This window comes from Pocillopora verrucosa, chromosome 2, assembly GCF_036669915.1.
Source record: "Pocillopora verrucosa isolate sample1 chromosome 2, ASM3666991v2, whole genome shotgun sequence".
In the NCBI taxonomy this organism is placed as follows: domain Eukaryota; kingdom Metazoa; phylum Cnidaria; class Anthozoa; order Scleractinia; family Pocilloporidae; genus Pocillopora; species Pocillopora verrucosa.
In genome coordinates this window covers 145323-170466 of record NC_089313.1, presented here as the reverse complement: position 1 = coordinate 170466, position 25144 = coordinate 145323, and the positions used below count along the sequence as shown (strand labels likewise).

The following is a 25144-nucleotide window of genomic DNA, read 5'->3' as shown; positions in this document are numbered from 1 at the left end:
GTGCGTCAGTGACACACTCGGCTACGCCTCGTGTGCCACTTTTTTGTTCTTACCACATTTTGACGTCCTCTGTGATCTGTTACTGAACAGACGCACGGCAACTTGGAATCTATTTGTTAAATAGGGAGTTACTACATCACGGGCAACGAGCGGGGGATAAAGAAATGACCGAAATACGAGTGGTCAGCGGGGAAACAAATTTAATAATTCATATAGAGACATATCAGTTGTAGTTGCAGAAAACAACAGTGTTGTAAAGCCGAAATGTTAACAGTATACTTCGCTAAATAAAATGTCAAGCAATTTTTAAAAATTGTTGATGGCACAAATATCTTTTACTGCTGTAATAAACAATAGAGGCATCGGAAAAGGCATCGGTGGCATCCGGAAAGGCACCAAGAAGAATTATATTTACGTTTTGTAACTTGCTGCGTGAAGAAAAAAGAAAACCAAATACGACAATACGACAAATGGCCGCAAGAAGAGCAAAGGGCTCAAGTAATGAATATCAAACCATGATTTGGCTGGGCGAGAAATGGTCCATGTGTAAGGCGCAAAACGAATTCTACGTAAATGTCGCCGTCTTCTTAGAAAAGCGACTTCAGGATTTGCATGCATTCATTTACCCAGCTCTGATACAGGATGAAAAGGCAAACATTTGCAGCTGTTGCATGTCGATAATTCGTAGAAGTAGAAGGGCAAAAGCAATCCAAAATGCCCGATTTGGGTTCATGTTTATTACCGCACGATACGCACCAGAAATGAAATCAGATCAAATGTGTTTATTTGACATCTTTGTGTATTTCGGTAGTGCGACTCAAAAATTGTGTCACATTTTTCGGCTCTTCCGGTTGCGGTTTCAACTTAGGGTTTAGGGTCACTCAGTCTTTGTTCACCGTTTTATCACATTGCGAAACGAAAACACGTTTCGTAATGTGGCACTGCGATGAATCACAGACATCCGGGGCATTACGTTTTTTAATTGGTCTGTAAACTGTTTGACGTCCGCCTATTAGTGTATTTTTAGTCCATTGTTTTTGTTAATAAGCGGCCCTCTTGTACATAAATTCAGTTACTAATTCACGATAGGAATGGCATCAGACTTACCGGATTCCAAAACGACACACAGTTAAGGTAAATCAATTTTACCTCCTATTCCCATAGTTATATGAAAATTCAGGGTTTTTGTTCCCTATGCTCAAAAATAGCCTTTGTTTATGTATAGATTGTCAGGGTGGTAGGACGGAAAATACCACGAACCTCCTTATTGGCTAACCCTGGTTTGAAATTTGTACCCTCCAGCTTGAGTGTTGATTTCAGAACAATTTAAGGATTGGCAAATCGCTTGTAAAGGTATCTTGTCAACTTGTGTCCTCCAGCTTGAGTGTTGATTTCAGAACAATTTAAGGATTGGCAAATCGCTTGTAAAGGTATCTTGTCAACTAAGGTCTCGAATACTAATCGTAAAATCTCGAAACTCTTGCACTCTCATCTTTCAGTACATTTTGCTTTGGAGTCTCGTTTTTTCTTGTTTTTTTTTTGCTTTTATTCTGCAAAACTGTTCGAAGTGTTCTTTACGAAAGGTTTTAAGTATTTTGCAAGTTAACACACACAAATCGTGAAAACTACCGATTATTTAACAAATAGAGAATCCTTGACTGTGCTCTGTTCTGTTATAAAGCACGCAGGAAGCGGCTAGAGCGCGAAAGAAGTGTAGGGAGAAACACGAGACGTAGTCGAGTGTTTCTTCCCACTTCTTGAGTGCTCTAGCCGCTTCCTAAGTCTCTAATACAGAATCTTGAAGTGAAATGTTCAGTGAACTTCAGCCGAATTATGGCTCATAAAAACACGCGAGTTTTTTCACATGACAAGGTAGAAAACAAACTGTTCAAGGCGAGTGTTTTTTGAATGAACGACAGTCGAATTCACCGGAATATGAAGACGCTCGTGATGACAGCACCGCAAAACTCAGCTGCAGTGACAGATGTGACTTTCCACTCAACGTATCGGAAAGGATATCAGAGCAAGCTCTTATTTTTCCACTCGAAGGGCAGCCGATGTAGTTTCTGAGTCTTGCTTTCCTGTGATGACCGGAGATCGCCATGATGAGCGAGCTGCGATGAACTTCAGCATGATCATATTCGCTCAGACACCGTCATGATTAGTATGAATTTTTAACAATTATGCCAGTTTGGTTATATTTTTCATCACTTCTGTTTTGTTCTGTTTTGCTTTTAACACTGAACTTTATATACTATACGAGTGTTAGCTGTGTTTGATTTTTATTACCGTTCGTAAGCTTGCAATCTAACTGAGCGTGAAAGTCTTTAAAACTCGGAATGTTTATTTTGTTTTTCCTTTGAGGATTTTCGTATCTGCTCACGTTTTAATAACGTAAATTACGGCGCCTGGTATGTTTACAAACCTTTGTTTGATTCTTCTGTTGCTACTTGCCGGCTCGCTTCAGTTCCGAAATTTCACTTTCAATTATCGGAAAAAAGCTAAAAAGAAGTCTCGGAAAAGGTCGAACATAGTACATAGTAGCTCAGCTCTATGCTCTATACTCTCATAGAGCACGCTCTTTCAACCAATGACAGCGCGCGTTATATCCGAACTTTATTATAAAAGCCAAATAATAGTGTTGAATCTAACACCGCGGGCAACGCACCTTAGTTGAAAAAAATACTCATAACTTTTATCTAGGGTAACGCTATCGTGGGCGAATATATGTGAAGATGTATATTTTTAACTGCCAAGCTGGCTAAACATTTATGGAAATGTTTTCAGAGACGAAGTATTCTCGGAGTCAATTTCAGTGGCTTTTAAGTGCGTGACCTTTTAAGCCACAAATATTTTCTTTACGTGTAAACGTCCAGAAGCGTGATATCTTGATTTGATGATTTGAGCGAGTGCATACATTGTCATGCATATCTTTTGCGGCGGTTTCTATGATCTACTAACCTTGTCTTAACACTCCCTTTAACCTGGGATGTAATCAGCTTTAGTGCATTACTCAGAATTTTTTACGTTCATACTTCTCACAATTGACAACCTTAAAAAGTTTTCGTTTAAAACTCGGGAAAAATGTTACTCAATGTTTCTCATGAGTTTTTCATGCATCCTATTCAACACAGCGGTGAAATCTCTGTAGTATGTGTGTTACTAATAGGCCCCATATGACGATATGCCACGTATTTAAGGCTAAAAGTTGACATAATCGGATGGCAGTAATCGCTTTTCTTTTCGCTTACTTCTGCTGTGTTAGATCAGCAAACTATAAAATAGCAGTATCATATGTATACAGAACACTTTCGGCCATCTATACCATTGCATGCAGTTCCCATTGCAATATTTGAGTTGTTTTGTTATGTTACAAGATTACGTAGGGTGGATCTTGCAGTGAAGTACTAGCTTAATTACCCTCTCATATTAGTATGCTCTCCTTTTCATATTGTTTGAAGCAGCCTGAATCCAACATTGTTTAATTTCTACTATTCATAGATTTAAATCAACCGAGAATGTGCATTGTCTTCATGTACTTTTGTGACGACCCAAGCCCTGATGGATACCGTCTGATTGTTGCATCAAACAGAGATGAGGTTTATTCCAGACCTACAGCCCAAGCAAAGTTTTGGGACGAATATCCTGATATCATTGCAGGTAATCTGTTTTAATTAAACAGCGTTTCCCTTTTTACATGTAAGAGACTTTTACTAAATAGAGAAACCGTCATCAACTGGTCTCTGTACGCTCGCAAGTGCGCCGAGCCTGTCAGGCCAGCGACGAAAAGAGATTCTGATTCACTTCTTGGTCTTGTAGGAGTTCCTAGCCTCAAATGGGTTGGGGGTTTTCAGTTAAGACGGGCCTTTTAAGAATCCCAGACCCATAAGAACTAAAACATTGAAAACAACTACAACTCGTCCTTATTTGCTTCATAACGAAGGACATTTCCAGCTCATTTAAATGGCAAAACTAGTTTAACAGAATCCGACTTGTTTTGTGCGCAGGAATGGACATGAAGTCAGGAAGAGAAGGTGGAACGTGGATTGGGATGAAAATTAATGGCAAATTTGCTGCTACTACGTTTTACAGACAGTCGAAAAAGTTCACTACCTCTATAGCAAAAGGGAGAGGCCATCTTGTTTCAGACTTTCTGAAGGGTGACGATGACGTTGAGAATCACCTCAAGAAAGTAAGTAACGAAGGAGACCTCTACAATGGATTCAATCTTTTGGTGGGTGAATTGTCACCAAATGGTGAGACCAAGGTGGGATGGTACTGTAACATTGAAGATAAACAAGTCACAATGTTGAAACCTGGGATTCACGTTTTATCGAACAAAACGTTGAACTGTTCTTGGCCCAAGATGGGTTATGGGAAAAAAAGATTCGCCAGAATAATAGAAGAAACTTTAACTAAAAAAGATCTTGTTGACGAGCTGCTCTGGCTGCTGAAGGCCCGACAGAGGTAAGTGCAGTTTTTGTTCTCCGTAGCTTGTGAAAGCCGTAAACTGGTCGACTCCAATAAAGTGTTGGAAATTAATAATAGTCATTAAATAGAATAGGAGAGATGGTTAGTTTTGAGCTCGGTTAAGACATAGAGAAAGATGTTTTTCGTCTTGTCGCGAACGTGGGACAAAGAAAAAAATTCTGAGGCCCCCCTGAGGAATCAAAACTCAGACCTTCGGATTCCGCGCTCCGATACTCAACCGCTGAGCCACAGAGACTCTACGATGAGCGAGGTCTATTACGAAGTTCATATCACACGCATCGTGCATACTTCTAGGATCAGCAATGTCGATAGCGTCATGTTTTTAAATAGAATAAGAGAGATGGTAAGTTTTCAGCTTGGTAATGAAATAGAGAAAGATGTTTTTCGTCTTGTCGCCTCATTCTTTGATCAAGCCACATACTAGATCAGCGCTTGTACTCATTAGCTTTCCTGTTGTGTTGCGGTGTTCAGATCTTTTAGTGCAAGTTGCGGTGATCACAACAACTTCATTGCGGCTCAAGATGAAGGGTTCGATGAAGCTCTTATTGAAGCGTCACGGGCAGTTTTTGTCAGGCATCAAGTTATGAATTTTGGAACAAGGTAGGAACTGCGTCAATTTTGGTAAGAGTTGATTGAAAAATAGGAAAATTATATTTAGGAATCGCAGTTATTATCATGTTCCTTGCCTCTCAAAGCTAGGGTTTCCATAATTGAAAATACTAAGATTTACGAATATAAATTTTCTGTCCTAGTTATATTTGTTTTTATGTTCAAACATGCTCAAATATGAGCCAAACTGAAACTAGCCTAGTTCCAGGACGCTCTCTCGTAGTCTCTCACAGTCGATCCATCCCTGTTAACTAACCTCAGAGAATAGCCGTCCTATTTGACTGACCACGCCACAGTCCTAGAAACTAGGGAAAACATTAGCTCCTGGTTCCATATGGTTCACGGAAACTGCTAATATTATATCCGCAGCGTATGCAATCTTCATTGTTGCAGGTAATTTAGTGTTAACAACTAAGTTGAAAACATAAATTAGCCACCGTAAAGGGTAAAAAAGCTGACGTTTCGAGCGTTAGCCCTTCCCCATCGCTCTGACGAAGGGCTAACGCTCGAAATGTCAGCTTTTTTAACCTTTACGATGGCTAATTTACGTTTTCAACTCAGTTGTTAACACTAAATTACCTGCTTTACTCTCCCACCGACGCAGCACCACAGTTTCTTTAGAAACTGACCCCTTTATTCAATCTTCATTGTTGTCTACTTGTTATCAGAACCAACACAGTGATGTTAGTTGATGCCAATGGACACGCTACGTATGTTGAGAGAACCATGGACGAGATTGCCTCTGACCCTGATGAAGCAGAGTGGACAGTGAACTCCTATGAGTTTGAAATGTTCCAGAAGACTGGTATCTGCACTGCGCACGAAAAATCAAAAGAAAAACCTAAAAGAAGGAAGAAAGGCATTTGGAATATAGAAGGGATCCTGGAGAAATCCTAGCTTGCAAATAAACTGACGTTATAATAAATCCGACAATTGTTTACTCACCCAAAAAGCATCAAGCTACAACAATATACGCGTGTTTGCTCAATGAGGAAACACTTGTTAATAGGTAAAGGCATTTACAAGTTTTGATGGCCAAAGATAAACGCGATGCGGATTTGTTAGTTCAATTACATAAGCCGTGTTTTAATTTTATCTCGAACTGCGGTTCCCGAGAGTTATTAGCGAAACCAAAGACTGCGAGGAGCACTACGAGAATAACCAAATCATTAAAATCACGATTTCAACCGAAATTTGTCGTACCGCTGATAAAAAATGCTGAGTAAGCTTCGCTAGACAACAAAACATCCAGAGCCATAAACAATATTTATTTTTTCATACCATTAACAAGATAAAAACTGAACCTATACTTTGATTCGCAAAACCATTTCTGAATATTTAGAAATCGACGAAAATAATGTTAAAAATAGATATTCATGTGAAGAAGCTATGAACAGGCCAGTTGAATCAAATAAATATTGCAGTGATATAGTTCTCAAGTACTGAGAAAAATAATGTAGATTTCAGTGGTCTGGTTACCTGTTAGTTTCCTTTTCCAGAACTGAGACACGCACAAAGTAACGAACCAGTCCACCATGTATACGCTGTAAACACGTCATTACTTAACAGTAAAATTATATGTGCATTCAATTCTCTTTACTTTGAGATATATATCCAGTATAAAACCTTTTTTAGACTTTCCACAGCCTCCCTTTCTGGTATCAAGCTTATGAAAGGCAAAGGCACACAAAAACTACACGCATGATGGGAGAAGCCTGAGATTTAGATAAAGGGAAAAAAATCGCAGCCACCACACTCTGCCCCGCGGAAAATGTAACAAAACAGAGGGCTGTCAACTTCCGACTTACATTTGTGTACATGGTGGTTGTGTATGAATCTATAATTTATAATAAATCTTAGCTACATTTATTCAAACTATATCTATACATATTTTGCATCACCTTTAAAACTCTTTCTGGCTGTGTGTTTCAGCCCCGTTAACAGAATCAATAAATACAACTTCGTTCCATTGATAAATTATCCTAACTACTCTAATTAAATCTGTAACTGTTTTTGTATTTTTAGGATTATCTGTATTTTCCGTCGCAAAGTGAGTTGAAGGTAACGAAAAAGATGTTGTGATCCTAATAAATGCTTTCGTTTTCAGTGCCGAAAAACATTGACGTGGGATTCAGATAAAATGTGCTTTCAAAATTGGACCCTCTTCGGTTCTCCTAAACAGTCTCAGTAAGTTTTCTGTGCTTAAGGTTGTTTTTGTGCAAAGAATAATTTCTCTCTCATTCAACCATATCATTAGCATCGTTCTCAAGTTTATATACACTTAACAGTTTTCTCTCTTGGCTGGTAACGGGTTCTTTACTAAGTTCTATACAAAAAACAAAGCTGGTGAATCTATAAGCCTTAATATCGTATAAATGGCAAGACAAAAAGAAGCATAGTTCATCAAAATGAATATTGTAGCCTGCATGCTCACCGTCCTTCCTAATACCCACTCGGAGGGTAATGTTTTTAGGGTTATCAGACGTTAGAACAATCCAGTTTGAAATAAAGATCATATTTTTGTAATTTCCCTGTCTTCTACATTTCGTGCGATGTTTGGTTGTGAGTGTGATCGTATTCGCTCTATTTTTGCTTGGCTCCCAAATGTGTGATATTTCAACATACTCTTCACAAGTATCTGAGAAGGAGATAAAAACACAATGAAATGTGTTTAAACGAAGAAGAGAAACTTGTAAATTAGTCATGGCTGTCGCATATACAATTTCCTGTCAATGAATTATTAATAGCTGGCCTTTATGTGCCAAGAAAGCACCTTTTGCCTAGAAAAGCCAGGCATCATCAGACTGATATATAACTCGCTCTTCGAGCCTACATTTTGAATTCGATTAGCCACCTAAACGAATGTAGACTTCAGACTAAAATGACGGGTTTGTCTCTAAATTCTGACTCATTTCTAGCTTAAGCGTGAAGAATTTGTCAACCAGGTTTGACAAATCTTCATCGAGGGTTTTTTCTTATTCAAAAGGATAACTGTTGCAGTTCGAATTTCCAAAGCACGAAGAGTTTAAACTAAAAAAATCGATGACGTCTCAAGCTGAGGTGCAGATCTCATGCCCAGCACGCTAACCGCTGGACTATCCACCACAAATCTCCATTTATGGTGATCCGGAAGGGGGGGAGGGGCATTTTCTTAAAAACGAATACAAACGAAGCTTAAAGTGGTTCAATAGGAATCTTATACTTACCAGGGTCTTAATTTTTGGAATAGACTTTACACTGTTCTGAATATCATCATCAGTGACTTCAATAACAGTACAGTTTTCTTCAGTGGTAGGGAGAGGATGTTTACCGCCGTAAGTAACCCACGGATGCTCCTGTTTGTAGATAACAATAAATAGATTATTAATCTACGCCGACCAAACAAGCGTGACAGTGGTCAAACACATGGATGGCATGGCTACTAAGGCTTAAGATGGCACTTAGTGTACTTTTTTTTTTTTTTTTGGTTTTTTCCTCATACAGTAAAACAACGAAACAGGAAAATGTATACCAAACAAGAGCTACGTAATTCATCGACTTTGACATCAGGAACTTAGATTAGCTTTTGCTGACTTAGCAAAATCAATCGTTAATTGAGAACACAAGGCGAACTCCAAAATTCAACGGTCGACACGAGAACAAGATAAATTTGAACAAAAAATGTATACTATCGCTTCAGACTTGGGCGTGTTGCATTACAACTCTCTCGATCACAACTTCTGCACCGGTTTCGTCAAACTTTTTTTGACATACCTTGATCTGTTGTATGGTAATTCTTTCACTGGGATCTTTCGTCAGCATTCTCAAAATAAGATCCTCTAACTGGGGATTTAATACAGGTCTACAAAGTGTAAAGAAGGATGAATGTTTAGAGTTTAAACTTAATTCCACTATCCCTTTAGTTATACAATTGAATTCTAAGTTTGAGACAGTGATTTTCTGTAATAAGTATCGGATGATGCTGCAAATTAAAAGCTGAACGCGGGAAATAGGTTTACAAATGTGGAAAGGGAGAACAAGCATTTCTTCAGAACTAAGGACTTGAAAGACTGGGCATTCTCAACCTATGGGTATGAGTTTGCGATAGGCAGTCATAAGATGCGATAGCTGATTTGTGTGAAAACTGAAAATTTTGACCACAATAATAGGAAAAAAAGTTTAACGGTACTTACTCCTCAGGAAAGGTCAGCCTGAAAGCAGAAACATATGTAAAAGAAAGGAGAAGAGAGATTATTTCAGAAAATATTCCAACACATATGACGAATTGTGGGCAAACAAACAGTGTCGGAATAAATAGCAGAAAAGTTTTGCCGGTTGTTCGGTACTCATTCTTGAGCGGCGTTTAACGGCAATTTAAGTTGCGTTTACGGCATTTACTTGAGAACAACGTGTAATCAAGTAAATAATGTAAAAAAAATTTACAGTCATTAACTGCCATTTCCGGGATTTAAGCAAAGAACATTTTATCAAATATGATATTGATCGCAATGACGTATCCACTGTAGGAGGTGTTTTTAAATTAATTCCACTGGGTAACTTACTGTTCAGTCTTTATCTTCTCGTACAGTCCCATCCTATTTTGGTCGTCAAATGGAACCTGAAGGACCAAGTTATGATACTCTCACTTCTTTTGTTCTCTCCTTTAAATACTAAATACAATTGAGTTTCTTTATATTTTGACTCTGCTGCTCATGGCTCTCCGCTCTTGTTTAATACAAATTCAAAATTAATTACAATGAACAAGTCAATTCAATCAATTTGAGGACAGCAGAATACAGATTCCTTAAAATAAGCTTCCTTAATTATTTACTAGGTTAAAAAGATCAGTGTCAAAGACTAATTACAAAAGAAAAAAATATATACTATACTCACAATAGAAATAAGATAATTACAATAAAAAAATTGGCACTGAATTTATCATAAAAATAATTCAACAATTTCTTGCGTAAGACTGGCAAGTGGTTAGACTCCCTAATGTTGAGGGGGTAGTTCGTTCCATGCGCGATAAACCCGAGTAAAAAAATGAATTCTTTAAAGTTTCTGTTCGACTGTCAGTGGAACCTTTCTGTACGACTGGCGAGGATCGCAAGAAACCGGCGGAGTTCAACTTCATCTGAATGAACATTTCTACTCTCTGATGATCTGATAGGTGACAGGAAAACATTTTAAGCTACAACTCATTTACCTTGCCAAAGACAAAGCAGTAAAGAGTGATTCCAAGTGCCCATATGTCGGCCGCTTTTCCACTGTATTTGTCCCGTGAGTCTAAAGACCAAAAAAAATCAGCCAACCAAACTCTTAAATTACTGAAACTTTATTAAAAATTTAAAGCAGGAACAGCCAAGATGTCCAGTTAACACCATTATGTGCTTGATTAGACTACTCTGTACGATTGAATTGTAATTACTATTATATCCAAAAAGTTTCAAAATGAAACTTAATTATTCGATGGTCTATTTGCTGCTGACTCAGCTCAATGTTTATTACGACCACTATGGTGAAACCGGCAATAAATTTACAAACCAAAGCTTGTCAGAATGATTTAAAGTTCACCTGTTTCAAGGTGTTACTCTCCCGTGTGGATAAAAAGTTAAAAAATGTACTCCAATATAACAACCTATGCAGCCTTAACTCAAACAAATGTCATATGACTTCAGGTTTTCTATTCACAAGAATATTTGGACCAACTTCAGGTCAACTCACCTGTTATTAGGAGACTATTCCTTTTTTTTTCAAGCTAAGCTTGAACTAAAAGTTTTGCACTCCCACCAAAACAAAAAACAATTCAAAGAACGCCCTATTAACAAGATTTAAGGACAAGAAATTTGGGCTTACTTTGTAAAGTTTCTGGAGCCATAAAAGCTGGAGAGCCTGCAGTTTTATTTAACAAAGCATCATCACCTTCAAAGACATCAGCCACTCCAAAATCTGCAATCTGGGATAATATGTAAGCCTGCTGTTAAATGAGCTTACAGCCAAAACAGATGTAGAATCCTTTTCACCCCACCCCCCCCCCCAAAAAAAAAGATAAAAAAGACAAAAAAGACAAAACAAAAACAAAAAAATGAGATGAATGCAATCCTTGTTACCTATACCAAATTTCGAAGAAGTCTATTTCTGCTTGTGTATGAAAAGCATAAAATTTTTACCTGATTCATTGATCCACCAAAAGTTGGTGTACAGACTACAGGAATAATTTGGAAGGTGGCTAACAGCACACACAGTCGTTAATAAGCTTGTGATTTAGCCTGTAATTTGGCCGGTAAACTAAGTTCCTTGTGACTTCACAAACATAGCACAGATAAACTGACCACATTACTAAACGTTTTACCTTAATATGGCCATCTTCTCCCAATAACAGATTTGATGGCTTTATATCTCGATGGACGATCTTTTGATAATGTACTATGAACAAAACAGCAGATAACTTGATACTGAATATTTGTGAGAATTGTTTCAGTGATTATAAATAAGATGTCATTTCAGAAATGATCAACACTGATACAACTTACAGTATTCAATTCCTAGCACAACATCAACAAAATATTTCCTAGCATTTTGTTCTGACAAGGCTGGCCCAGGGACCTCCATCACCTCTCTGTTTTGATAAAATATAAGAATAAAAAATAAAGAATGTGAGTTTACTTGTTAAGTCACAGATTTTTTTATAGACCAGCCAATTAGAAACTCTTTATCACACAAAAATTTACAACCAAGGGATTTGTCTTGTGAGACTTCTACATTACACTAGTGCACTATTGCCTACACCTGATGGGCAAAAACCCAGTTACCTCTAGGAATGCTAACTATGCAGTATAAACAAAATATCAAAGCTCTGTTGGTGTTTCACAAATTTTACCATGTAGTTTGCCTTGCAAATGTGATCATAACAATACTTAAGAACATATTTTCAGGCTCAAGACAAGAAAAAGAAAAACCTCAACATGGATGTATTAAGGTCAGGGATTTTAATTCCTTGCATGGTATTTCTTGAATGCTATTGTTTCCATGGTTTAGACATCATTACATCACTTTGCAAGAAAACAGATACTGAGTATAAGGTACTAGAGTGAGAAAGAAGTAGGTTCATAATTTGTACACTTAAGTCCTATGGAGAGATTATATCAGAGGTGTAACCCTCACTTACCCTCCATCCATGAGCTCAAACACTGCGAAACAAAAAAAGAAAGTATATTATGCGTAGTGCTAAAAACATACCATGTCCAGAATTTTTTTTTTTTTAAGAAAAAAGGGAAAACAAAAACACTCAAAATTAAAGGTACCTACCCAGATAGAGATTATCCTCAGTAGGATCATCCAAAACCTAAAGCAGGTAAAACCAAGACTTGGTAAATGCTGATGTCTTTTAGTTCATTGAGTCTTCAACTGTTATGTAACAATGGGAGGTTTCATGCAGAAAGAAAACGGTACTCTACTGCCACAGTAGACTTACTGCTTTGCAAGGTCTTCTCCAAGACACTCTTAACTCACACTCCTGTTTCTTTGACTTCTAATCCCAATTTTTCCGCTTATTTTCAGGTGAGGAGTGGTTTAAAGATGTATATTGATATTTCTTAATTAAAAGATATGTGTATTATATTTGGGTACTTAAAGGTTTAATAGAACAACTACTGAGGTTCATTAATGAAAAGAGAATCTACAGTATGAAATAACTATACCTCATTGAGGCTCACAACATTGGGATGATCAACTTTTTTTAGAATTGCAATTTCTCTTTGCAAGTTTTCCAATCCTGTGTTCTTTCCTTTATCACTAGGACGTCCTAGGAGAGAAAACAGCAAAAACAAGAGGTTGTAATTAAGTTAACAAAACAAATTTTTCCATCAAAAATACCAAATTGCAAATAGAAACAAATAAATGTAACAAACAAATTTTAAACTAATAATGACAATCTCATCACTGACAAAAAGGACTACATGTATTTGTTATCCAAAAGAAAATGGCTCTAAATTTTTGACTCCTGAACAACAACTTTACTTGAAGTTCTTTGCTAGTTCTTGGGAAGTTAAAAGTAGTGGAATATGACTGTAACAGTGTTTAATAAAAAGTCATCAGGTCATCCTAAACTTACGTAAGCCAGCCTTTCTCATCACCCTTTTCTTTGAAATGATCTTCATTGCCTGTCAACAAAATTGTGGACTTAGACTTGGTTGAGTTTGCAATGTGTATTCTACAAATAGTGAGAAGTCTTCATAGAAATGGAATTATACAGGGCTCACATTGAAAAGGGAGAAGATGGTCCATTTGGACAACAGCTTTAAATTTTCATAACCAGTGCAAGCCCTTTGGCATCTAATAATCAGGTGTAGAGGTGAGAAAAGGAATTGAAAACAAGTTACTACATCTTATCATACTTACATAGTTTGTCTGATCAAAATCAGAGTAACAGAGTCTAACAACTCCATATGAGCCCTTGAAATAGAAAAGGAATGGGGACATTTAAATTGGGCACAAACAGGTATGATGATGTTGTACTTAAAACTGATAACTGGTTTTGAACTATCATGTGTATTGAAAGATAAAAAGTGAATTTAACTCCAAAGTTTAGAATAAATTGGCAAAACTAAACACAATTTCAGAATTTAATTATATAAAACCATTATTAACTTTGAAGACAGCTCTGGTTTAACAATCAACTTAAAACAAATTCCTAATTTCAACTCTGTAATTCAATAATTTCAAAATGAATCTTTCAGAAAAGTGTAGAATTCTTTGACTCACAATTTCACCAATAAGAACAATATTTTTCATGGAAAAATACCATTTGTAGTGACTAGTATTGACTGATACTTTATCTCACCTTCCCAATTTCATCCATAAGTCTATACTGATTGAGTTGAAGAAAGTTCTGGTAAAAGATTTGAAATAAGTAAACATCAAGTAAACCTCTATTAGAGTATTACATTAAGGGGGCATTTAGGATCCACTGGACAGTCTTGCTCAATTACTACAGTAACAGCACCATTATCAAAGTAATGGAATTTCCAGCGTTTGAGTGGATATGAATTGGCTGTAAATGAAATATTTCTGTGGCACAGGAGCAGTGGGGACTTGGGAAGTTGAAGTGCAGCATGGGTAGAATATTTGTCTCCATTTGACAGGAAGATATGCACAGATATCTGTCTCCATTTGGCATGAAGATATGCACAGATATGTGTCTCCATTTGGCATGATGATATGCACAGATATTTGTCCGCAGAGACTGCCTGTTCTAAAAAATGAAGAGTTTTTCACCAACCATGTGCAAGAAAAAAATATTTTATGGATTATAATATGTGAAATAATAATTATATACCTCTGTTTCACAGATGGAGACACTGCGGGATTCCTTGGTAGGAGGTCTCTTGAGACGAGGAGAGGATGATACTGAGCCTGCACTGCTTGGTTTAGACGAGATGTGGGGTACCTCTGACAGATCAAATACACTGCTGCTGTTGAGCAAATCAGGAGTGGCTGAACTCCGCCTTAAAGATGCAAAACTTGCCTCAAGTCTTCCACCTAAAGTTGGTTGGGATTCTCCCACATCTGATCTGTTTTCATCAACAACACTGACTTTTGTTTTGGGAGTTGCATTCAGTACACCTGAACCTTTCTTTACTAAAACCTTTTCCTTACTGTGTTGTCTTCCATCAGTTATACTATTTGAGGCAGCTACTTTGTTGTGTCTATTAAAAGTTGATCCAGCATTCCTTATGCCATTGCTTGTTCCTCCAGCTGAGTGGGTGACAGACCTGGAATTAAGTGTATGAGATTAAATTCACTTCCTGTGCATAAATATAAATTACTTTAAAACTAGCATTGGTTAAGTATCATTTGCTGAAAGAATTTCAGGTAAATTACAAAACATTTTCATTGTATATAAGAATATTGAGGTATCTGTATGGAAGATATTCTATCTGTTTTTCATTACCTAATTCAGGCCTTACACAAATTTAATTCAAATTAAATTATAAATGCTGTTTTCTGTCAGAGGTGATTTTTCTATTTGATACGGTCAATCATGAAATATTACTCGATAAATTGAACTTTTACGGTTTCCGTGGATTGATAAATGACTGGTTTCAATCATATTTAAAAAATAGAACACAAACAATTCAGATTGGAGAGCACTTATCAACAAAACTTATCTCTCCCTGTGGTGTCCCCCAGGGATCAGTCCTTGGACCTCTTCTATTTTTACTTTACATAAATGACATTCACCTTTGTTCTGATAAACTAAAATTTTATCTCTTTGCGGATGATACTAATATACTTTATGCTGATAAGAATCTTAAGGCGATCGAGCAAACGGTTAATGTAGAGTTGAATAACGTACATGACTGGTTAACTACAAATAGGTTGACATTGAATACAAAAAAATCAAATTTCTTAATTTTTCGTCCTCATCAGAAAAAAATGCATTTTTCTCCACAAATAGGTATTTTAGATTGTGAGACAAACTGAAGAGTTAGTTTAGAGCAAAAAAGTTATATCAAATATCTAGGCGTTTTAATTGATCAAAATTTGTCATGGAAAAACCATGTTGACTCTGTTATCGTAAAAATAAGTAAAACAATAGGGATGATTGCAAAGCTGAGGTACTTCGTTCCCTCTACTGTCCTTGTAAATATTTACAATTCATTAATTCTACCTTATATAACTTATGGACTCCTTGCCTGGGGCAATGCGTCAAATGCTTATTTAAACAAGATTTTAGTTCTTCAAAAGTGAGTTTTGCGCCTAATCTATTTCACCGATCGAAGAGAGCATGCCATCCCTTTATTTGCCAAAGCAAAAATTCTGCCTGTTACGTTCCTATATTATGAAGCCGTAAGTAAACTTATGTTTGATGTGCACAACCAGAGGGCTCCCATTAATATTTTGAAACTATTTACTAAAACATCTCATATTCATACCTACAATACTCGATCATCCAAATCGCAGCTCTTTAGTACAAAGTACTCTAGACTTAACCTACAAAAAAAGGCTTTCTCGCGTGTTGGTGTCAAAATTTGGAATAAGATACCAAAAGAATTCAAAACGTTATCAAAACATTCCTTTAATAAACAAATAAAAACGTCTTTATTTCAGATACTAGATAATGAAGATTCTTATCTTGATGTTGAAAAGATCTCCTCTAAACTTAAGGACTGCATAATTAAAACAAATTGATCCGATTGCTTTCAGTACTAATTTATCTGCTTCTATACTTTATTGAACAACTATTGATGTATTTACCAGTTATGCTTCTCTTTATAATTTAACAATATCTAACTATTTAGTTTTTAATTTTCTTTATATATTGTAAATGTTTGTTGACGATTGACCCGCCTCGAATAGCAAATTTGCTATCTGCGGGTCAACATAATCTAAATTATTTTGTAAAAAAAAAGAAAAATAAAGTGTGTAAGTGTGTAAAGTGTTCTATGTGATTCACTACAATCCTACCTAGAACTTTGAAAATCTTTGAGTAAACAGTATCAGTTAAGGTAACAGATACTGTGTGGTTTAAGAGATTTTAAAGTCTGCAGCTATATTTTTCCTTTAAACATAATGTAATATAACATAAACATAATGTTCCCTTGAAACATCATGTTTAGAGTTGACAAGTCTCTAGTTTTAATGACATCAAGGAAAGAAAAGCTCAAAACATGAAGAGTTTATACAATTACCCAGGTGTATAACCTGTTCAACACGTGTTGGGCTTCAGTGATCAGACAGATAATAAATAGTATTCCCAAAGCTTTTCCATGTTTTTGGCTCATGTCATATTATATTATTGACAACAGCCTTTCAACTTGCTTACAAATTAAATTATCAGTGAGGTGTGTCAGACTCATTGACTTAACTTTGAATTCACAAAAGTAAGACACTATTTGTAAGGAGAAACATAGTTATATCCAGTCAACAAAAATATAGCTCAAGAGAGTAAGGAAGTTCATCAATCTTCTTGCAGAAGGTTTTGGCAGCTTCTATAAAGAGCTACCTTGCATAATAGTGTATATGGATGTAAAAGCAATGTCATTGTTAGTATCTTAAGATCCTGCATTGACAAAGTTGATGTATAAAGCCTTGTTCCAAAGTGTTATACACAGAACATTTCCTACAGAAAATGTCTCTGACAGATTAAACCCTACACATTATAATGTTAACAAGTTACCTGAATTGTTTTTTAAACCAATTCATGTCCCCAGGTCAGGTGAGAATACATAAGATTGAGTGACAAAGATGTGCTTTTCAAAACAACAGAGGTAAATGTTCTCTTGTTTCTTTTAACAACCATGTACAAGTAAACAGCAGGAAGACTATGTGTAGGGATCACTCCAACAGGAGGTAATCAACAAATAAATTAAACACAGTTCCATCAGTTTTAACCCTTCACAGTTATTTTTTCATTGTTTAAGTTTTGCCATCTGGTTAAAAAAGAATAATTAGCATCACAATAAAACATTAAGCTCACCTATTGTTGTTCTTTAGAATGACATAAAATACATCAAGAAACCCTTAATAACAGGTTGGGTAAACCACAAGTTCATTGTTTGTCTGATTGCATTCCTTTGTCTCAGTTTAACTCAAAGTCAGTAGTTCATCGCAAAAAAAAGAAACAGAACTCAAGCTACTTGGGATTTAAATATTTTAAAACTCAACTATGGAAAAGAGAGCACTGAACATTATAATTTAGCTGTAGTTGTAAAATCTGTCAGAAACCTTTTCCTGCTAGACACAGTGTATACAATAGCAACAGCACAGGGGCTGTTTGTAATTTAAAAATAATTAAATATCTGAGGTGATAGAAAAGGTATGTACAGTATGTGTGTGCTCCTTCAAAACATGGATTCTGAAGTAAAATTCACAAGAAACACCTTTTGATAGATTGGGAGTAAATTTCAGGTGGAAATAATTTCCAGTAAGTTTTATAAATAAATGACAATGAAAAAATCACTTGTACCATGAAAGAATATGCAATACTATTCATGTGATAACAATTTTTGCAGGTTTAGTTTTAAGTACTTAGTGTCATGCCTGGATGCACTAAAAAGCAAACCTTGTGTCTATAAAAATTTTCATAGTTACTGACCTAAAACATTCCCATTTTACATATATCTTGATGAAAATTATTACGTGTTTAGAGAAAATATCCAAGTTGGGTCATCAGAACTCAAAGTATTAAAAGGTACCTGTTTAACACTGTGACTTCTAAACTAAAACTGCTGAAAGACATGATATTTAAAGCAGGCCATCTTGAAATCTGTTTAAATATCTCCCAACATGAGAACCCTTCAAAAAACCCTTCAAAAGTTTGGAGGCAAAGGACAGATATTTCCTAACACACTCACTAACTCAATGAAAAATATTCAAATATTCACAGATGATTGTGAATCATTAAAATTTCATACCAATTTTTCTTTTATCTCATATGCTGACTTCAATCAGATCAGCATGAACATGTCTCAAGCTAAAGAGCCTTTCATTTTATTGCCTTTGCAGCTCAGTGAAAATATTGAATGCAATATTTTCCCTGTTAACTCACTAAAACTGTACATCTTTGTGTGGAATACATTTTTGACTCTGGTTAATTAAATATTTGGCAAAAGCATGTTAAATAAAAGATTATTTTTTTCTTAACTCACTTGTACATTATTTAATGATTCTTGAATCCTTCAAACATTTTTATTTAATATATTTTTGTCCATCATGAACAATGATACTACAGAACATCAGAATTGTAAACAAACCTAAGGTTTACGGAGACCAAACAAAAATATTCAGATTTATTGCACATTGGTGGAGAGAGACAGAGATAATATTCTGATGATATCTCCATTCAGTTAAAAACAAGTCATTATTTTTAATATCAATTTATGCAGTGCAGTTCTCAACAAAGAAGTAATATTATTACTACTTTCACTTGATTAGTTAGCAGTACACATTCTTCAGGAAAAGTATTAAATAGGCTAGAATTAGGAATTTTTGCTTTAGATAATAAACACCACTCTCTCTTGGCATTTGAAATAAAAAGAAATACAAAGATTATGAGACATGCTTCATATTTGAGGGAGCAACACAATACAAACAAATTAGCAAGCTTTATCGATGATGTTGTTAGCATAAAAACAGTTACCATGAAGTTGATTATAGTCTGTCTCAAGATCACTTCCTTTGTGGCAATTAAAAAAGGTTAGACTTTGGCAACTGAAAAATTCCAATAGCATAGAAAACTAGCCTTGAGTAAATGAAGAAACTTAGCATCTCTAGGCAAGGAATGGACACAGCGTTACCTAACATTAATCTAATATAATACTCTCACTGTAGCCTACAATCACCACTTACCTGTTGTTAGGAGATAGTTTGCCTTCTCCTGTTACATTAACCTTCGATGGTTGGCTAGTACATGCTGTTAGAAAAGAAAAATCAAGTCACTCAATAAAATGGTCCAAACCAAGGGGAACTTTTTATTTAAAAAAAAATATATTAAATGTCTGTTCTTCTTTTATCTAAACCTTAGAAGTAAATTTAAATCATTAACATAACCAATTAGTTTTACTTAATATACAACTTCACTCCATCTTTAACTTACCCATTTCAGAGAAGATTTTTTTTGTGTAGTAATTTCTTATTCTTACAGAACTATTGCTACACTCATTTTTTCAACCAAAATTAAATTTTCAGGGCCACAAAGACAAAGTTGTACAAAGTATGTCAAACCACTAAATCATTGTACAAATTGGAATCAGGACACTAACCACTACTTTGTGAAAATAAGCTCCTTATTGGCAGATCACCTTAACACCTTTAACAATAAGATTTAACTAATGTCATTTTATCCCATATGATGATTCATAGAAGCAAGTAATGCTATTTATTTATTTTGGATGAATCTTTATAATCATTTGGTCTTATATCTATAAGCAACTTTAAACACCACTTCTACACAAAATTTTTTTTATCAATATATCCCTAACGCCAAAACTTCAAGAACCACTTTTAAAGAAGGACTGAAGCAGGTTTCACCACCTCAAAAAATAATTTAATCAATAATTAAATAACTACCCCTTCAAAATGATTTTTATTATGACTAAAAGAAAAGCTAGATCACCTGCTCCCATAATGCCACAGGGAAGAGAAAAAACTATCTGCCTCCAAAGAGATTTACAAAACTTCTTGTCTGTGAAAAAGCATAATTGAAAAATTACAGGAAAAAACAGAAATCAGCTCTTGAGTACAAAAAGACAAATATTGTACAACAATAAATAAAGGTAAAAAAGGGAAAGAATAATGTCAGTTTTTAAAGTTATAGTGTTTGTAGAATCCAAATTGAAAATTTAACAATAACTACTAGGTGGGCATTACTGATTTAACAACTTATAGAGAGCTACATATTACAAACACTTCAGAGCAATTGTGAAAGATTTAAAGGTAAATCAAAGACTTGTACTTTGTACATTCCCTGAAAAATATTCTGTAGAAAAGAAACCTGCTTTAATCTGGTAAACAATTATTATATCATTACACAAAGACACTCACCCTAAAATAATTTTGTTTGCAAAAAGATAATTCCATGGCAGGGGTAATTAAGGTCTTCAATTTCAAACTTCCACCAAATGCTTTTACTGAATCAGCCTGCCATTAAAGTTTTCCAGCTATGGTATGAAAATTAGCTTCCCTGGAAAATTAGGAAAAAAAAACCAGTTAAAAGTTATTTGAGAAGTCATTCTGGAGAAACAAAAACATCAAGAACATCAAAAGAGTGAGAAAATGCTTTCACTAACCAGTCAAAATTTTGAATTTGCAACACTTCAGGATAGGTGTATGGTAATTAATATAAAACATTGGCATGCATAGTATGTAAGAGTAATTTTTTTGGCTGGGCAGGTTAAGATGGGGCACTTTGTGTACCAAATGTTTTTGCAACAGAAAAAGAGAATAACTTTCAAATGGACAAAAATATTGCATTAATTCATCTTAAGAGAAAGGGAAAAAACCTAATTTATCTGAACTCACACAGGTATCTTACGGTCTATCGTCTCTATTGTCTAAATACTTCTAAATAAAAATGATATGCATTGGTGCCACACTTTCTGTTGTTCCCCTTGCAGCTATTGTTTGGTCTCGTCACACAATGCAACATATTCCCTATTGGAGAGAGAGTGCATTGCATGATGAGACCAAACACTTACTGCTGTTCCTTTAACAGAAAGAAAATCTAAGTTGATCGTCTACAGTTGATTGCCTCAAAAATATTAATTCACTTAATTTTATTAGGAAAAGCAAACTGACACCCTGTTGTATCTCTAATAGATACTAACCAAAGATATATTGTGATCTCAAATAAGTGAAGATACACTGAACAAGAGAAAAGGATAATATTTCAAAGAGGGCTCCTTGATTGGTTGTTGCCTATCTGGACTTTGCCCTCTGTGTGTGAAATATGCAATCAAATGCAGGTTGTTTAAAAGAAATTGACATGCAATTGGATCAAGCCAAAGGTAACAAAAAGCCAATTTTATTATTAAAAAAAGTCAAAATGTGCAAGAATTGTGTGGAAAATTCACTATCAGTAGCATTTAGTACCATGTTAATTTTTTCCAATGGTGTTGGACAATGCGGTTAGAGTAGGTGATTAAATGCAGGTTTATGTAGTAGTTTAGTTTGATCATCCGGGTGAGTGTAGTCCTGAGAAGGACTGTTGTTGGTAGTGGTGACGTCAGTCACCACTACCGAGGGGGAGGGGGAGCTGGCACATTTTGAGTTTGCTTGACTTTTGCTGAGTTTTAAGTTGTTTATCACCAGAACTACAACCCCTTCTCTTATGTAATATTAGTGCCTTGATTACTGCTGTTAAGGCTAGTTCCATTGATTAATTAATTTAAATGTTGTGCTTGCTCAATGATTTCATCTGTTGGTAGTCAATGCAGTATTTAATTTTTAGAAACAATTTTAAGAACACCTTAAGAACATTTTCATGCTGATTTTGCAGAAAAAACCTGGTATATAAGAACAAAATCAACCTGAACCCACAAAACGTGCTCTTTTATACAGGTTTTTACTGCACTTGATGGAATGTAAGTTTTTTAGCAAGTTGTGAGTAAAGGAGCACAAAAACATGTTTTAACTTATTATAAGAATGATAAAAATGATGCGAACCTTTTATATCCTTATAAATCTTGACCTTAATCCATAAGACTCTTGCAAAGGTCACAAACCATTACACTTATCAAAATTAGGCCAAAATTTATGGTTTATGTCTTTCTTTGTGCACAGCCCCCTGATTCCATGACATCATTGGCAAGAAAGCTGTGATATAATTGGTATGAGAAACATATCCTAGAGGCTTTACTTGGTGCAGGATATCCAAATGCTACAATATGATTGGTGCCAGATACATACCCTGGTGTGGCAATCTGATAAGTGCAAGATACATACCCAAATGCAGAAATCTGATTAGTGCAAACAACATACCACTCTACATGCTAACATAGATTTTATTTTTTTTACATAAAAAAAAACTAAAAAGGGATTAAAATTTAACTGCTCACACAGAAAGAGGTGATAGATGAGGTACAGTATATAAATCATGCACAAAGATGAAGATAAAAAAAAAAGTTTGGAAACCTTCTATTTGTGCGAGTGATTTAATGTAAGTGGAGTTTTTTCATAGCTAAAAGTATCATATTTTCCACAGTTAGCGTTACTTCTCAATCTAAGGAAACTTTTGTGAAAAAATAATTAAATTAATAAATTCTGTATATTTTAACTGGTATGAGAACCAGACAGCGTGTTAAGTTTTGGCCACATTTCCTATGTAAGAGAGCTCACATTAGATAGTGACAAAGTATTCTCTTAACAGCGGTGAAATGTCTTGTAGCGCTGGAATTTTCCTTTACACAGCTTCCTTTTTGAGGAAAACGTTATAGACTGGGATTTTAATACTAACAAAAAGTGAAGCAAGATAGATTTTGTGTTGTAATATTTGTGTTGGTGACAAAATAAAAAGAGCAGTTTACATCTCTGACGTACCAAACTTGATCAGGTTATATCGATCACTTGTACCTTGGCTTCGGAAAAAGCCAAACATTTAAAGAACATTAAAGGAACAGGGATTTCTTAAATAGACTGTACATCGAGTACGTTATCTTTTAAAAAACCCCTTAACCCAACAACAAAAGGCGGCTGAAAAGATTTAGGCCATAAGATCAAAACATCTAAAGTCATGTTTTTGAAATGTAATATCATTACCAAAACACAGAAAACACTAGTGCGCTGATAGATCTTATGGGACTACCAAACTGGTGAGGAAAGCAGGGCGGAAAGATAGAAAAATACTTATTCATTGAATCATGTTGCGGGTTCGTTAAATCAATAGAGGACAGTCGATAAGTGTTCAAGAGACATTGCTTACCATCAGCTAGCAATGGGTCGGGCTTTGTTATGGCCTCTTAGCTACCAAGACGACAAACACCCTTCCGTCCTTCTGTGTTGCATTGTACTTCGTTTGGAGTTGAAAATGTTCATTAACTAACCTCAAATTAAATACGATATTTTTTTTTCAAATAAAATCAATGTTGGACCAAAGAAAAGTGCACGAAGTCGATAACACATCCACAATATCACTGCAAATAAAAAATCTGTTTGGCATTCAAATCCTATGTGTAACTGAGCCCGCGCTATAACAGATTTCATACCGGAAACACGTGACTCCAATTGTATTTTTGATCGTCCAATTTTTCCGTGCGTTTGCTTATCTAGCCCACAATTACTTGACAAGAGAGGCGCTAAATTCACTTCTGTGACCCTTCTTCACATGAGAATAATTGAAAATTACTTGCAGCGGTGGAACCTGGTTAAGGGGACTATAATCGCTTCCTGTCTTCCACCGGAAGTTTTTGAGGTGAAGAGGAGGGAAGGGGATCCAAAGACCACATAGACAAGGGAGAGAGAAAAAGGCAGCTTTCTTCATGTTATGTGCATTTGCTTGCATTCTTGCGATTGTTTCCTTACTCGGAACGGGTTAGCTTAAAGGTTAAATGTCAGGTTAGGTTAAATGACCACCACAAACCGCATAATATCAAGCCAAGCTTTGATAATTATTCGATCTCAAGGAAATACATTTATAATTTACAATCAGAACAAACGCAAATTAAGTCTTTATCTCGTAGCTAAATTAAAAAACTTCAATGTAAACTTACTTCTGTGGCGGGTCGTTACGATAGTCTCACTAACAGGTTAGCAGATTCTCCAGATTAGCGGATTTAGAGACAGAAAAATAATAACAAAATAAACTTCTTTCTCACTTCGATTATGCTGAAAACTGATTTGAAACATGATAACCTAACGCTCTTAAGTCATTTATGAGATTAATGTCAATCACGATTCTTGTCATGGAATAAATCTATTAATAAGAGGCAACGCTTAATTGATAAACGAAACAGTGATAATGGAACTGAGTGGAACTCAGTTCACGGAATAAATAAACAAGGAAAATGAAATTAGCCCTGTCAGACTGAAATGAAAGCAAGAGAGCACCTAAGTGGGATATTAATTTGGGAGTAATATATAGTTTGGAAATAGTAAAAATTCAGATTCCTCCAGATTTTCTTTCAAATAACGAAAACAAAAACAAAGAAAAAAACAAAAACAGAAAACAAAAATATTTGCGTTCAAAACAGAAACAACCAAAGGCTTCTATTGATGCCACACTACACTATAACAACATCTCTCCCGTAAAAAGCCACACTATATACTCCCTTATATAGGCGGCCGTCACCACCAAAAATACAAGATGGTGTAAGGATCAGCTGCAGGATAGCATAGCTAATAAAGGAATGGCATGGCCAAATTATAGACAGTCTAGTTTTCCTTCGTGAAACAGAACACCCTAAACATGAATAGTTTAGCCAAATGAGAAACGGTCTGATAGCCCATGTTGAGTTGGAACATGAGATTGTGTAATGGACTAGCTTAATTACGAATAGCTTAGCACTCATTTGAAATACAGTACTCAAACGGTGTAGCGTTGCGTTAAACGGCTCAGGGTAACGTCGAG

The 25144-nt window shown here is 35.5% G+C and overlaps 2 protein-coding genes across 7 annotated transcripts; one reads left to right on the top strand and one right to left on the bottom strand.

Annotated features, from left to right (window-relative positions):
• Window positions 1-1021: 1021 nt before the first annotated feature.
• LOC131782606 (transport and Golgi organization 2 homolog) lies at window positions 1022-6529 on the top strand. Of its 3 annotated transcripts, none has more exons than XM_059099359.2 (6): window positions 1063-1134; window positions 1226-1353; window positions 3502-3660; window positions 4008-4467; window positions 4963-5091; window positions 5769-6529. In XM_059099359.2, the coding sequence occupies exons 3-6, from the start codon at window positions 3519-3521 to the stop codon at window positions 5995-5997; spliced, it is 960 nt and encodes a 319-aa protein (XP_058955342.2). In that variant the 5' UTR covers window positions 1063-1134; window positions 1226-1353; window positions 3502-3518; the 3' UTR covers window positions 5998-6529. The 3 variants fall into 3 exon arrangements, with proteins under 3 accessions (XP_058955341.2, XP_058955342.2, XP_066018721.1); XM_066162624.1 differs by having other exon boundaries at window positions 1226-1430; XM_059099358.2 differs by lacking the exon at window positions 1226-1353 and having other exon boundaries at window positions 1022-1134.
• On the bottom strand, window positions 6354-23747 carry LOC131782604 (calcium/calmodulin-dependent protein kinase kinase 2-like). Of its 4 annotated transcripts, none has more exons than XM_059099355.2 (20): window positions 23501-23747; window positions 20626-20764; window positions 20198-20266; window positions 19432-19495; window positions 14417-14852; window positions 13922-13969; window positions 13480-13533; window positions 13193-13241; window positions 12780-12883; window positions 12388-12424; window positions 12248-12269; window positions 11613-11698; window positions 11432-11505; window positions 10936-11035; window positions 10286-10365; window positions 9642-9697; window positions 9273-9290; window positions 8854-8941; window positions 8307-8435; window positions 6354-7738 (listed from the first exon to the last, which is right to left on the bottom strand). In XM_059099355.2, the coding sequence occupies exons 3-20, from the start codon at window positions 20205-20207 to the stop codon at window positions 7613-7615; spliced, it is 1581 nt and encodes a 526-aa protein (XP_058955338.1). In that variant the 5' UTR covers window positions 20208-20266; window positions 20626-20764; window positions 23501-23747; the 3' UTR covers window positions 6354-7612. The 4 variants fall into 4 exon arrangements, with proteins under 4 accessions (XP_058955338.1, XP_066018720.1, XP_058955339.1 ...); XM_066162623.1 differs by lacking the exon at window positions 23501-23747 and adding an exon at window positions 22246-22402; XM_059099356.2 differs by lacking the exons at window positions 19432-19495; window positions 20198-20266; window positions 20626-20764; window positions 23501-23747 and adding an exon at window positions 18279-18408.
• Window positions 23748-25144: the final 1397 nt, after the last annotated feature.